The 14,713-nt window shown below is 31.8% G+C and overlaps 1 protein-coding gene across 5 annotated transcripts in view; it reads right to left on the reverse strand.

Annotated features, from left to right (window-relative positions):
- Positions 1 to 239: 239 nt before the first annotated feature.
- Positions 240 to 14,713, reverse strand: part of LOC118191957 (solute carrier family 35 member G1-like) — a 77,945-nt gene continuing 63,471 nt past the window's right edge. For 4 of the 5 annotated variants that reach the window (XM_085819422.1, XM_085819421.1, XM_085819424.1 and 1 more), the window contains 2 exons: positions 10,822 to 10,871; positions 240 to 3,438 (listed from right to left, as the gene is read on the reverse strand). In XM_085819422.1, coding sequence (XP_085675548.1) covers positions 2,260 to 3,438; positions 10,822 to 10,871 — 1,229 coding nt within the window. In that variant the 3' untranslated portion in view covers positions 240 to 2,259. Of the gene's footprint in view, positions 3,439 to 8,733; positions 8,923 to 10,821; positions 10,872 to 14,713 lie in introns of those variants that run through there. The other variant, XM_085819425.1, reaches the window with a different exon arrangement.

The following is a 14,713-nucleotide window of genomic DNA, read 5'->3' on the forward strand; positions in this document are numbered from 1 at the left end:
ATATTTCAACTGAATTTCCTGCTTTCTTCAAACAATAAATCATGTTATGCATAACAGACCCATCACTTAATAAACATTACAATGTGATTATAGATCTTTCTCAAAATAGAATGAGGAAAATTAAAAAGTTGTCAAAGCAAAAGTTAGCAAAGGGGAAAATGTGCTTGTTAATATGCCAGAAAATGCAATACTGGTTATAAAATTACAGAAATGAATCAAAAACAATAAAAATGACAGAATTACTATCACAGGTATTTATTATGCTTTTTCTTCAGCATATTTGAACATTGGAGACAATTCGATATAAAGTATTTGATATATTATGTTTATATAACCTACGATGAAAGAAAATTCAATCAATCACAAATTAAAATAATATCACAGGCAGATTACACAGTATATCAATGGAATCATTTGATATAACAAAAGATTGCAATAATGTACAAATCTAACATTTTCTCATTAATCAATGATAAATATCAGTCAATCATGACAGAATATAAATAAAATTACAACAAACAGGTTTTCATTGGCAGACACACATAATATATAATTAAAACGACTTCCAATATTTTAAGAGCAATGAAAAATGAAAGATTAGATAACTTTAAATTTGCACTTTTTAAAAGCTGATATTTTAAAGATAAAAAGAGTTTAATTATCGGACTCCATCAAACTATATAAAATATTAACATGCCAAAAATTCTTTTAGAAAATATTTTATTTACCATAAGCATTGAGTATTTATTTAAAAAATTATTAGACTAAAGAACAAAAAATTATATTATATACAGCTCTTAAAATAAGTTATTTACAATTTGAATCATACTTTCTTTTAAGCATGATTACTGTTCATAACAACAAAACAATTAGTATGCAACACCAAATTCTGCAATTCTGTTGGAAGCTCAATGAAATTTTAAATAGAATAAATTTATATAATAAACAATATCTCAAAAATTAAAAAGAAATACATAAATTTCAGAAAATAAATATACATTTCTAATTAAGAAATATTTTCCCCTTACTTTATAAATGCTAAATTCCTACAATATACATTAATCTGTTTCTTTTTAACTTAACACAATCTGTATTATGCAGGATCAGAATATTAAAACAACCTTTAAGAATGAAACACAACCAGAAACGAACAAGAGCATTTTTTCACAAACATTTTAAATTAAAATGGCAAACATCACCAAACGTTATTCTTCAGTATTATATGCAAACTGCTCAAGTATTCTTAAAAATAAAAGAAGTATTATGACAACTCTAACAAATAGGATGTAAAATCTGTATTCTATTTTTCATTCATTTTTTTAAAATTACCGTATCACATAATTGTTATCCCATTAATAAAAAAAAATTATATTTAAATTAGAAAGAAGTAGACATAATGAAAATATGAATTAATATCAGTAACAAAGAATTTATTAAATAACAGATTTCTCTTAATGTAATCTATTAATTTGATTCTGACAATGATTAAATTCCATTTTAATCTAATTTCTTATTGAATTTTAGTTGAAGGCACTAAGTGAAAATAAATACTGCAAAATGTGATATACTGCTAAAAAAAAACTTAACATTTATTTTGTTTCCTAAAAAATAAACTACTTTCAGAATTCCCATTACAAAATACTTTTATATCTATGGCTTGTCAAAATGGTTCAATTAAAATAAAAAAGTGAATATTTTATCAATTAAAAAATTTAAAACAGGCCTTGACTTAAATTTTTTTCAACTTATCATAAAATTATTCAATACTAGTACATTTAATTCAATAATGCACTTCAGTATGCATATACTTTTTTTTATTAAAATAATAAAAATGGTAACACACAGACTAGCACTTTATAAAGTAAGTCTAAAACACTAAGTTATAAAATAAATAAACTTTATATTATAAAGTTAAAAATGAAAACTACAGATGTGACAAAATTTCTAACAACTAATTTTATATAATTTTAAAACAATTTAGATAATATTTATAATTTATTAGGACTTCAGAGAACTATTAATTGTTAAATATATTCAAGATCTTTTTATATTAGTTAGAGTCTATTATTTTAATTACACTATATTCATAGCTTTCAATATCTCTGAATTCTTATTACCATCATATGGCATATTCTTTTTTTTTTATTATTATTTTACAATGCGTAAACTTAATGCAAATCATAAATGTGTTTCAAAATATTTTTCATTCTGAGAAATTGTATGCATTTTATCTTCTTGGCAGCATAACGTTTATTGAAATTAAATAGTTAATAAATATGCTTTTTTTCTAATAGATGAATGTTCAGGTAAGGACATAATCCATTTTCGTAGACTTATCAGCACAACACATGAACTAACGAGGATAGCGCCTGAAATACTGTAGGCATCTGGAATCTCATTGAAGAACCATATTTGCCAGATGAAAGCTAAAACAATATCTGTTGCTGCTCGTACAATGGCTACAGGACCTGCATGTTCTTGTTTCAAGGCTAAGGTCAAAAGCATTTGGCCACAGAAGCTAAATATTCCAAGTAATATCACCAGCCACTGTTCCAGTCCACAGGCTGGAGCAGTAAATTTTCCTGTAATAAATGTCAGAAGTGTAGTTTCCAGAATAGCAACCCATCCAAAATTAAACATAATTATAGCATGATGTACACCAGTCATTTTTCTTATAACAACATATACACTGGCTCCAAAAACAGTCGATCCAAGTGCAGCCAGAACTCCATACACATGATCAATGCTGTAGTGAAATAATTCATCAGCCAAAATGACAGGCACCTTTGTTATTAGTACTATACCAAGAAGGGTTAAAAATACAGTAAATGCATGAAAAAATCCACAGGGTTCTTTTAGGAAAATTCTGGCCAACACAGCAACAAAGACTGGAATGCTGAAAATTATTACTGATGCATCTGCAATGGGTAGCTTTTTAAATGCAACAAATCTCAAAAATAAGCTGGTTGCGCCGACCAAGCCTCGAAAAATTAACAAATGTCTCACTGGTCTTGGTCCAAATGGCTCTTCTCTGCTGAATATCACAAGAGGAAGGGTGAATATAAGTATTCCTGTAAACCTTAAAACAGCCAATTCAGCTGGAGATATATCTTTTACATATTTTACAATCACAGATGACAATGAAAAAAAGACACTTGACATCGATGAATAAAACAACCCTTTATACAAAGTCACATTCTTCCTTAAAAAACTAGGTTTTTCTTTAACTTCATCTTTTAGAACTTCTTTTGAATCAATAGAGCTCACTTTATTATTGTCCATGACATCAGCATCATCTGGATATGTATCATATTGATTTCCACAATTGGAAACCAGAGGCTGCTCTTGATTTGCAGATATCTTCTTTTGTAGCCAGCGAGGCATAGTTGGATCATCACACTTTGGTGCACTTTCTGAACTGCATGAAAGATCGCTGACCTATGAAAGATGGTATTATATGAATACTACATACACAATATTAATAAAATTTCAAATTATTTTTCAAGGTAAAGACTGTCCAACTTCAGCCCACTTGTTTTCTCCCCAAACCTACTAATAATTATGAAGTTCTCTACAAGATACTTTTCAAAAGTATTTTGTTGCAATAAATTACATGCCTACAATCGGAAAGTGCTTTATGACAGCTCTTCCCAGTCTTAAACTTTCAGAGTTTAAATTTAATTTCTAGAATTAAACAATATTTTTAATTTCTGTAAATCAATATAAATTGCATATAACAATGCTAAGTATTACTACATTATTCTAATCTACATAAACAGAACTAATGCAGCACAAAACTTTTGCATAACAATATTCAATATCTTGGAGCTTAATATTAGTCAAATTTCAACTTAGTAAGGTAAGTTGAAATTTGACTAATATTAAGCTGTTAGTTAACTTAAAGGTAATGTATAAAATCTTCATAATGATATGGACAAATAATTAAATTTTCAGATCAACAGAAGCATTAACTATTTTATCAGTTAAGCATTCAAAGGATGCCTCCAATGTAGCCAACACATTTCACAGCCAGGAATTTAATTCAAGCCAAATATCTGTATTGTGTAATCTTATATACTTAGCAACTAATGTTATTTTAGAAACAGTTGTCTTGTCTATATTACATGGAACAATGGTTGCCAGAGCCTACTCCGAAGAGAATATTCCACCCCCAATTTTGAGGGAGAGCATCCAGGGACAGAGGATCTGGGAGGTCTCTCAGCCCTCTCCCCTTCTAGCAATTCACATGTGAGGACTTTTGGCTTGCGCATATTTAGAGTGCCGCCACACCAAACTGACAATATATAAATATTAATGTCTTCTCCGGGATTCGAATGCGGGCCTTCGGTACCGTAGTAGGCTCCCCTAACCGCTATACCATCTGGGCTACTTTAAAAACAGTAAACAATCATAATAGTATGCTGTACACTATGCAAGGTTCCAATCGAATTAAGAATGTGTTATCAAAAATGGTAAATTATTTTTCTTCCCTTTTAAAAAAACTGCATGCAAAAATAGTAATCATACATACAGTCAAGTCTCTTTTACGTCTAAAGCTATGGAAGAAAGCACTACAAAGTGTATAACAAATGCATGAAAGACCAACACTGGAACACAAGTTAAAGATTAATGGCTAAAATACAGAAAGCTTAACAATGCGGTATTTCACTATAAAAGATGTGTTATATGAGGTCAGAAAAGTCTTTTATGAAACACTTAATGGGCACACCCGAATTAATCCCATCAAGCAACATCCGACAAATATGTGCACTGCACCTCCAAGTTTATTGAGTAGATGGTATCAGTAAAAATATGCACATTATAGTTAACTCAGTGTCATATTTTATACCACCATGATGGACATGCTGGCATAAATATGAGAAGTGAGCAATAAATTCATGAAAGTCAATTGTATATAAAAGAACTGCAATCAAATTATTTGCTTAATTTAACCCAACAATTTTTGTAACTGTTTTCAATATTTCTACAAACTCTGCAATGTTGTCCTGGATGATAAACTTTGATTTAAAATTTACCAAAGAAAATTTTTACTTCCCTTAGAGGCATGAAAAAAATAAAATATTTTTAATAAACATTTTATTTTTGTTCTATTAAATATGACTACTGCATTAAAATGTATTCAGATAAAAATTTCAATAAATAAAACATTCTTTTTGATCCCCCCCCCTCCAAAAAAAGGGCAAACAGGCTAAAGAGGGTTAATACTATCAGATATATAAAATATTTCCTGAAATAAATGCAATAAGTAGTTTCTTATGGTCTATTAAACTGAACTCTATAAAAATCTTTAAGTTTTGCATAAATTTTACATATGGAATAATAAAAATTATGATGTATTTCACACGACATGGAAAATATTTTATCATTTTGCAGAACTAACTCCTATATTTAACAGCATAATGTAATTAGTTAATCTGATTTTGTATGCATGTTGCTAGTATGTTAATACCCATTCTATCAAAAAACTTAATTCATGAAGACTTTTTTCTTTTCAAGGTGCTTATGTATTATCCTGTAGTTCATGAAAGTTGACTATCATCAAACTACAAAAAATGGCAGAGATCCCATAAAGTTGCATCATCATTCCTGTAGAACTGAAAATAATCCACAAGTTGCTATTCTGCAGAAAGCAGGTCCCAAATTCTAATAATTTTCTTTCAAAATGCAAGGGAAAAATATAGCAATAACAGTTAATTAATACCCTTTAAAAAAAAGTGTCTTATTGAAAATCAATTGTGGTTACATCACACAAAAACATACATTTATGAGTGTGTGCTGTTACTTGATCATGCTGTGGCTATAATTTTGCAATTGATGAGGTAATATGAAAGTACTCTTTCCAAGTACTGCTAAATTTGTTCTGTTAATACTCATCTCCTTCTTAAATACTCTGTATCTTACTTTCTTTATACTTTCAATTTATAACTGATACATATAAAAATGCTTTCCCACTATTCTTTGCAGAAAAAATGGTAATTTTATATTTCTAAATAACTCTGGAATAGAAAAAAAAAAAATTGTAATAATATTATTTTATACATGTTTATGTAAAGAGTTTGGGAAAAGTAGTTTTTTCTTTCTCACATAACTATTTCTTTCAACTATAAAAATGTGTATTACATCAACTGGGAGAAAAAAGATACATCAATATGCTATCTGAATATATGTCATTTGAATGCAACTCTTCATCAACAGATTTATTGTCTTTATCAGCTTCCCAGATCAGCAGAATTTCTCCTGAATTTTGTAAGATTTTTTTATTTATGAATAATAAAAAAACATTTACATACAGCCCTAATCAATCACATTAAAAGAAAGCAGCAGCAAATTTTAAATTTTTACAGAAGTGTTGATATGTCATAATCTGCATATCAACATGCAGTTGTTTAGTTTAGTATAGTAAAGACACTAGGGCTATCTACCAAAGGGGAGGGATGCTTTTGTGGAGGAATTTGTAGAGCAAACTGGCTCGTATACATGTTACACATGGGGAAAACCACAAAAATGCCCATGCAGCCAGCTTGTTCATTTGGGATTCAAACTCAGGTTGGAATTACCAGTATTCAATAATTTTACCACTCAGCCACTGGTGAGCCTTATCAACATGCAGAACACATATGTCAGAATGCTGGTCCTACATACCAACATACAGGAATGATCAAGGCATAGAACTGACTACTATAAAAATGAACTCTTCTCATGCACACACTACATATCTGGCTTCAAACTTCCATCTTTGCTCTGTCATTATATAATATTATCATGTACATTGAGTGAAAAAGGGGGGAAGGACAGTTCTGTATCTCCCATTCTATTGGGCTGATTAACAAAATTCAAATTGCATTTTTCATATTTCAAAAGCGTGACTTCGGAACCTACTTACTTTCCTTATTTTTCACTGATGCACGAGAGGAGAAAAGGTCCATCGTTCATTCTTTACTATAATTTTAACAAAAAGCATAAACCACATTTTCGTTATTATCACTTGTAGTAAATACAACAAATTAAAAAATGTGCCGAAATGTAAATTCACGTGTACGTTAGGAAATTTTCAATAAAAACTCTAATTTTTTGCAGATATGCTTAAAAATACATCTACTTTCAAAGATGTAAAAAATTTTATAGGTTATAATGGAAAAATTTATAATTATTATTGTATTTAAAAATACAAATTTTTAAAATAAATAATAAAATTTGGATTAAGCCTAAATTTCGAATTCTGGAAGAAGGAGTAAAGTAAGTTTAATAAAAAAAGAGATATGAATAAATAAATATCAAATTAAATTAACATTGAAGAGCTAAAATTTTGAGAGATTTTTAAAAAAACTAGTGGTGCAATTTGTACAAAATTTGACAGTTTGGCATAATTTGAATCATAGAATCAAAATATGGATAAAAGTTGGCATGCCATTTCAGAAAAAGTCCGATTTTGTGTCAAAATACCTATATTAAAACAATGGTATTTATAAATCTAATTACGTATCCTAAGTCGCGCTTTCAAGACATGAAAAACACAGGTTGAATTTTGTGAATCGGCCCAGTAGATCGGGAGATAAAGAACTGATCAATCCCACTCCTGCAGCAAGGCAGTTTTCAATTCCAGGATGGTTCTCGGAGGGGGATGGAGATGAAATTAATTCTTCAAGAGTATCCCAGACATGCTCTATAGGGTTGAAGTCAGAATATCTGGCTGGTCAATCCATGCAGTAAATATCCTCACTTCCAAAGCAGCTCAGTCCTATGTGAATAAGCACTGTTGTCTATTAACCAGAATTCAGCACCAATGACACCCTGAAAAGTTGAATATTGGAATCTATGATCTCTCCTCTCTATTTCTCATAACAGTCAGGGAGTCTTTCTCAAACATATGCAGGGGTGTGCAGCCATCCCACATAATGCCTTCTCAAACCTTTACACTTCCACCATCATAATAATAGTTTTCCCTGATAACAGAGGAATGGTATAGTGTTCCATGCTCTCTTCAGATACATGCTCGCTGAGAATCATCTAGGCTGAATCTCAACTTATCTGTAAAAAGTACAGTTCTTCACTAAAGTCTGGTCCAAGGCATGTGCTGTCTGCAGCAAGCTAAATGTGCTCTCCTCTGTACTGCAGCGAGCAGGATGCAAACCCCAAATCTTCTGGAATCTAGCCCTATCTCATGAAGTCTTCAGGCAACTGTAGGCCATTTAACTTGGATTCCAGTGACAGCATGCAGCTGATATGATTGCTGTGAAGCTATAGTAGTCCTCCTGTATTGCTAAGCTGAAGGTTACAAACAACTAGCCTAATTTCTCATTGTGGATCTTGGACGACTTTGTCCAGGTTTTCTAAATATGAATCTGATGTTCTGAAACTTCACACAAATTGTAGATGACACTAGCTCTGTAGTCCCCTGTGTTTGTGAGTGGCTTGCCTCCAATCTGTTGACAATTATCCATTTTATTCTGCTATCCACACACAAGGATGAAGAAATGTTTAAACCGCAGTTTTATTACTTTGAAAAAGAAACAATATCAAATATTACATAGCACATACAATCTCCAAAGGTATTTAAACACACTTAAAGTTTCTCATGAACAAAAAATAAGAGAATAGTATTTGAGCTAATGCATAAGAAAACTCAATTTTCAAACGTCACGTCTACTTATTTCGTTAAATCTGTATATTTTTTTAAAAACTATAATAGATTTCTAATTGTGACCGACCTACCTGTGGAAGAATGGTAAATTGGAGAAAGTATAAAAAAAATTTTGCGGATGCATAGGCCCAGACGTTCACTACATTAAATTAAGTAGTCACGAATAATATTTACATATTAATTTATATGAATGTGAAACAGTTACATGCATGATTTAAGTAATTTACTCAACTTTTAGGAGGAACATGGCGAATATTGTGAAGGTGTATGACCCTTGTGTCACCAAAAACCCTTGTGTGCTTATATTCCCTCTAAAATCACAACCTCTTGTGTGCTTATATTCCCTCCAAAATCACAGCTCTGCAGATGCACATGTGCAAAAAATTATGCATGTGCTTGCATAATTTTTTGGAGGCATGATTAGTACCTTTGGTTCAATATATTTTGTAAAAATTTACATAATTTACTAATTCTCTTAATTTTGCACTCAAGTGTACAATATATGCTTTTTCAATGAGAAAGAAAATAACTTTCCTCAAGGACAACTTTAAAGTTTCACTATGCCTTGTAATTTTGTTCCTGAACTTTCTCATATCTTAAGCATGCAAAATGACACAAAAATATAATTTGGGAGCACAACAAAAAATATTATATCTAAATGACAGTCCAATTTTTAAAACAGTTTGTAACTTCATTTTCTTAAAAAATATAAGTGTTGAATGGGGAAAATGGACTTTAGAAATTAATGCGTGTAGAAAAGTAACAAAATACAAAAATATAACATAATAAACTTTGATAAAAAAATGGGCTAATCCTTACGAACGAATCAGCTTAACCATTCGCTAATGGCTATGAGATGCTTAAATACAACAGCTAATACGAACCTCTATTCCTTAAACAAGGTAACTGGCTTTTAACATCGTAAAAATATATAAGTTATTAATTATAAAGTATGGACATAAAATTCTTCAGTGTTACACAACTGAAATAAAAACACAAATATATGAAAATTCATATTCAAATTAATACTAATAACTTGCACATTCATGTTAGGTGTCACAAATTTAGTAAATAAAATTTTCCATTACTCGACAATAATATACAAAAATTTTGCATCGTAGCATTTTGTGCTAAAACTATGGCTAAAGGAAAGTAAGTGGTGAAGCACTCAGCCAGTTCATAGCTATAGCCGACTCTCCTAAAGGAATTAACATCCATATTTGGAGTATATGGTTATCAAATATATTATGCTCAGCTTATAAATACCAGCATAAAAACTTCCTTTTCAATATATATAGAAAGAAGAAAATCTTATAACAACAAAAATGTACAGTTTGTTATGTTGTTATATGCCATATCACCTATCTACATGTGCCAATACTAGTGAACCAATGAACAGTTCAGAATATTTTAATAAAATGCTATAGACCAACACAGGAAATTTTCTAATAAATATTAGAAAAATGTCACTGAACTTCGCTAAGTCGATACTTATAAATACTTACTTAGCAGAAAATTACATATGAGCTGAATATAAATAAATATACCATTAAACTTTCTTTTCATTTAAAACACTGTTTATATAGGTTGTTTATCATTATTCAGAAGCGCATAAAGCAGAGCTAAAAGGATGAAGAAATGTTTAAACCGCAGTTTTATTACTTTGAAAAAGAAATAATATCAAATATTACATAGCACATACAATCTCCAAAGGTATTTAAACACACTTAAAGTTTCTCATGAACAAAAAATAAGAGAATAGTATTTGAGCTAATGCATAAGAAAACTCAATTTTCAAACGTCACGTCTACTTATTTCGTTAAATCTGTATATTTTTTTAAAAACTATAATAGATTTCTAATTGTGACCGACCTACCTGTGGAAGAATGGTAAATTGGAGAAAGTATAAAAAAAATTTTGCGGATGCATAGGCCCAGACGTTCACTACATTAAATTAAGTAGTCACGAATAATATTTACATATTAATTTATATGAATGTGAAACAGTTACATGCATGATTTAAGTAATTAAGCTCCTGTCAAATTCGACGATAGGAGCTCACGTTCCCAGCCGCATTTCGCAGATCGTACCGCTGTTCCAGTTTAACTGACATCTAAAACACTTCACACCCGCACAGATACACGCAGATGCTTACTCACCAATGACGTCAAAGGTTTCCCTGCAGGTGGCGCCGAAGTTTTTTCTGTTCCTGAAATATGAAATAATTAATAAGTTAATTCATTAGTTCTAGAAGCTATCAAATAAATCAATACTGTTCTGAAATAATAAATAAAATATTAATCCTTTCATTATGATATTTTTTTCTTACAGAATCACTAACAAAATTTTCTTCTTCAAGCGTTTGATTTTTTATTGTTGATTAGAGATTATATTTGGCACAACATTTTTTTACCAATGCATTGTTTCACTTTGGATTCTTTCGTCAAGCAAACCTCTTACAGAGGATATTTTTCTTTACGCGGCTGTATAGCAATAAGAAAAATAATGAATATATACTATATCTATAGGCGGTTTACACAATATACACTGGTCATTCCAATTAAAGGATAATGAAAACAAATATGCTCACAAAGTCAATGCTGTAATGATTTATGTGAATACAACTGAACACAAAATTGCACATCAGCGCAAACGTTGGCACTGGAAATACGTCAATTCGATGACTCACAATGTGCTGCACAATGGACGCATGTCGGAGTTACTGTTGCTTGAAATGAATGCGGTTTCTGAGGATGATCAGTATTCAGTTAGTTATGGCTCAAAGGCATCATTTAAGTGAAGGTCAAAATAAGCGAATAATTGGTAGAATGGAGCAAGATTGAACACAAATGGAGATCGCCCAAAATCGGAATGTCCCTCAAAATGTCATATCAAGAGTTTGCAGCTGCATTTTAAGCACTGAATCTGTTAATAGACAGCTGGCTGAAAGGCGACTAAGAGGAACAACTGCATCAGAAGATCGTTTACTGTCGTTGTCGGCTCGAAGAAACTGCAAAGCGACTACAAGTGATTTGGTTTTAGACCTTCAGGCTGTCACAAGAACTCGAAGTAGAAGTTCTACTAGTTCTGCACTGAGGCTTAACCGTTTGAGTCCGGCGCGCTTCACTTGTCGTATGCCAAAAATACGGAGCAGCGCAATAGCGCTTGTCTTGTTTTGTATCGAGATTGCGAAGACGTTACTGTTGGTTAGTATACTTGAAAAAAAAAAAAAAAAAAAAAAAAAAAATTTACTGAGAAATTGGGAAAAAAAAAAAAAAAAAAAGTATTGAAAATTGAAAAAAAATTATTGAAATATTCAATTGGTTTCGCATCAGGAGGAGGGGCATGCTTTGGTCCAGGTACTTCAGAAAAAGTATTTCATTCGTTCGAAAAAATTGTATCCATGGGTAAAAACTCATCAATAATGTCATCAATAATCGGAGGTATACTTGCAGTTACTTCATCATCATCACTGCTATCACTAATAACTCGTAATCTCTTAGAACGAATGATGATGTCACTTCCACTATCACTTTCAAGGTCATTACTATACTCTTCATTATCACTTCTCATAACATAGTCACTTTCAAATGAATCAGAACTTGACATGGGTTATTTCGTAATTATCAGTTGGCAAAAAAATTAAAACAATTTCCAATTCCTATAAAACAACTGCAACTATACCAACCAACTACAACTGCTCTCAATAATTGCGTAAAGTAAGCGCTATCGCGCTGCGCCGTATTTTTGGCATACGACAAGTGAAGCGCGATAGCGCTTCGCCGGACTCAAACGGTTAAGGACGTTGGACTGTATGCAAGAAAATCAATGCTTTGTGTCCCACTCACTCCAACTTTCAGAGGGACCCGTTTAAACTGCTGCCGTCGTCATATTCAATGGAGCCAAGACGACTAGGCATGAGTATTGTTTAATGACGAGTCCAGATATAATCTGAACAATGATTCTAGACATGCTTTGATCTGAAGAGAGGAAAGAACACGCAACTTGCCTTCCCTTACCCGTGAAATATTCCGTTTGCGCAACCACGGTTTAATGATTTGGGAAGGAATCGTGACAAATTGCGGCACCGAGCTACATATTTGTCTAGGAGGTTCTGTAACCTCTCGGAGATATGTGGACGAAGTACTGGAACCCCAAGTTAGACTGTTTGAGGGTGCTGTTGGCCCATAGTTTTTGCTAATGGAATATGTGATGTTGGAATACTTGCAAATAGAAGATATTACTTGAATAGATTGGCCATCTTACTAACCCAACGAATTTCAGAGTGCCAAATTCCTTCCCGGACCATTCAGGAACTTTTAGAACAATGGTATGCAACTCCGCAAGACATGATAAATTCTTTGGTAAAGTCTATGAAATCAAGATGTGAGGTGTGCATATCTGACTAAGGTAACCATACACCATATTAAAGAAACATTTTAATTTCCACAAGCGGTGAATTAATTTTTCCATCATTTTCTAACTTCTATAAATTTGTTTTAATTTTAATATTTTGTGAATAGTCAAATGCCAAACATTTTAATTTCTGTTAACTAATGCTTTTAATGCTTTTGTACAAATTTCTATTAATAATTTAAGTTACGTTTTATTTCTTTATTGTTCTTTAATTTTGACGACCAACGTAGATACTCATACAATATAGATATCTGAAAAAGCAATATATTATCATTTACATTCTGATCTCTGTTGTTACCCAGCTTGAAATAACCGCGATTAGTTTGAACATATGTGACAATAATTCATAACATTTCCCTTTTGGGGGGGTTCATTATTTTTTAGTCTTTTAAACCTTGTGATGTGAGCAGGCAACAATGTATCTCATTTAAAATCATTAAATTTGCATTATGTAAAAGTATTTTACTTCAGCATGTTTTACAAAATCTATATTCTAACTTGAATATTAGCATTAGTTCTCAGACTGATATTACACAGATTTTTCTCAAAGTTGGTACTGCAGATATAAAATTTCTAATATCAGTTCTAAACGTCATTTTTTAATTTCGAAATAATATAATGTGAAAGGGGCTATTATTTATGTATATATGTTCCGTTTCTTTATTATACAGAAATAAAGTTTACCTTAAAAAGTTGATTGTGTTCGACACACATCTTACCAGCTTGCGACAGATGTGAATATTTATATCAGAAACAGTGTTCAGTTATTTCTTTGGGTGATTTTTAACATTGGGAACACTTTATCTGTAGCTTGAATTCTAGCATAATTGCTTAAAGAATAAAGAATACTAGCACTTTGAAGTGAAGTCATAGACTGAATTGAAAATTCAATAAAAATATATGAAAGAATGCGCTCCTAAAGCCTATAAAACTTCATTATGATGCCAGCAGTTGGGAATCCGCTAACAGTCGCTAAAAATTTTGGAGGAGGATTTACACTCATGTCCATAAATTAAGGATAATTCGGAGTCACACGGAAATCAAACTCTAAAATAAATATATCACTTGTAAAATCACTACACACATCTTCAAGAATCATATGCAAATTTCAGGAAGTAACCAGATGACACCGATGGTACGTCACAATGACGAAAGTGCAAGACAGTGATATATAAGGAATACAGGCAAAGAAGTAAAATTGTTCGCAGGCGCTTTATAAGCATTTCAGTGCAATAACCGAATAGTTATGACACAAAGGACGCATTTGGATGATTTTTTACGTGGTAGAATTATCGGCCGTCTGGAATGTGGGCGTACCCAACTGGAAGTATCAGACGAACTTGGAATTGCCCAGAGTGTCATCTCCAAGCTTTGGCAACGATTCCAAGATGATGGTAATGTAAGTAGACGTTACAGCACAGGTCGCCCCAGAGTTACAACGCCGAATGAGAACAGTATATGGCAGTTACTGCCAAAAGAAACAGGCGGAGCACAGCCTCAGACCTGTCTCGTCAGCTCTCTTCAGCCACTGGTACGACAATTTCAAGGCAAACCGTGTACAGACGCTTTGGGCAGATTGGTCTATATGCTCGTAGACCTGTCAGATGCGTTCCACTTACTGCAACTCACTGTCGC

The sequence above is a fragment of the Stegodyphus dumicola genome, chromosome 6 (genome assembly GCF_044657685.1).
Source record: "Stegodyphus dumicola isolate Sdum_Otavi_A_Nest chromosome 6, ASM4465768v1".
NCBI lineage: Eukaryota > Metazoa > Arthropoda > Arachnida > Araneae > Eresidae > Stegodyphus > Stegodyphus dumicola.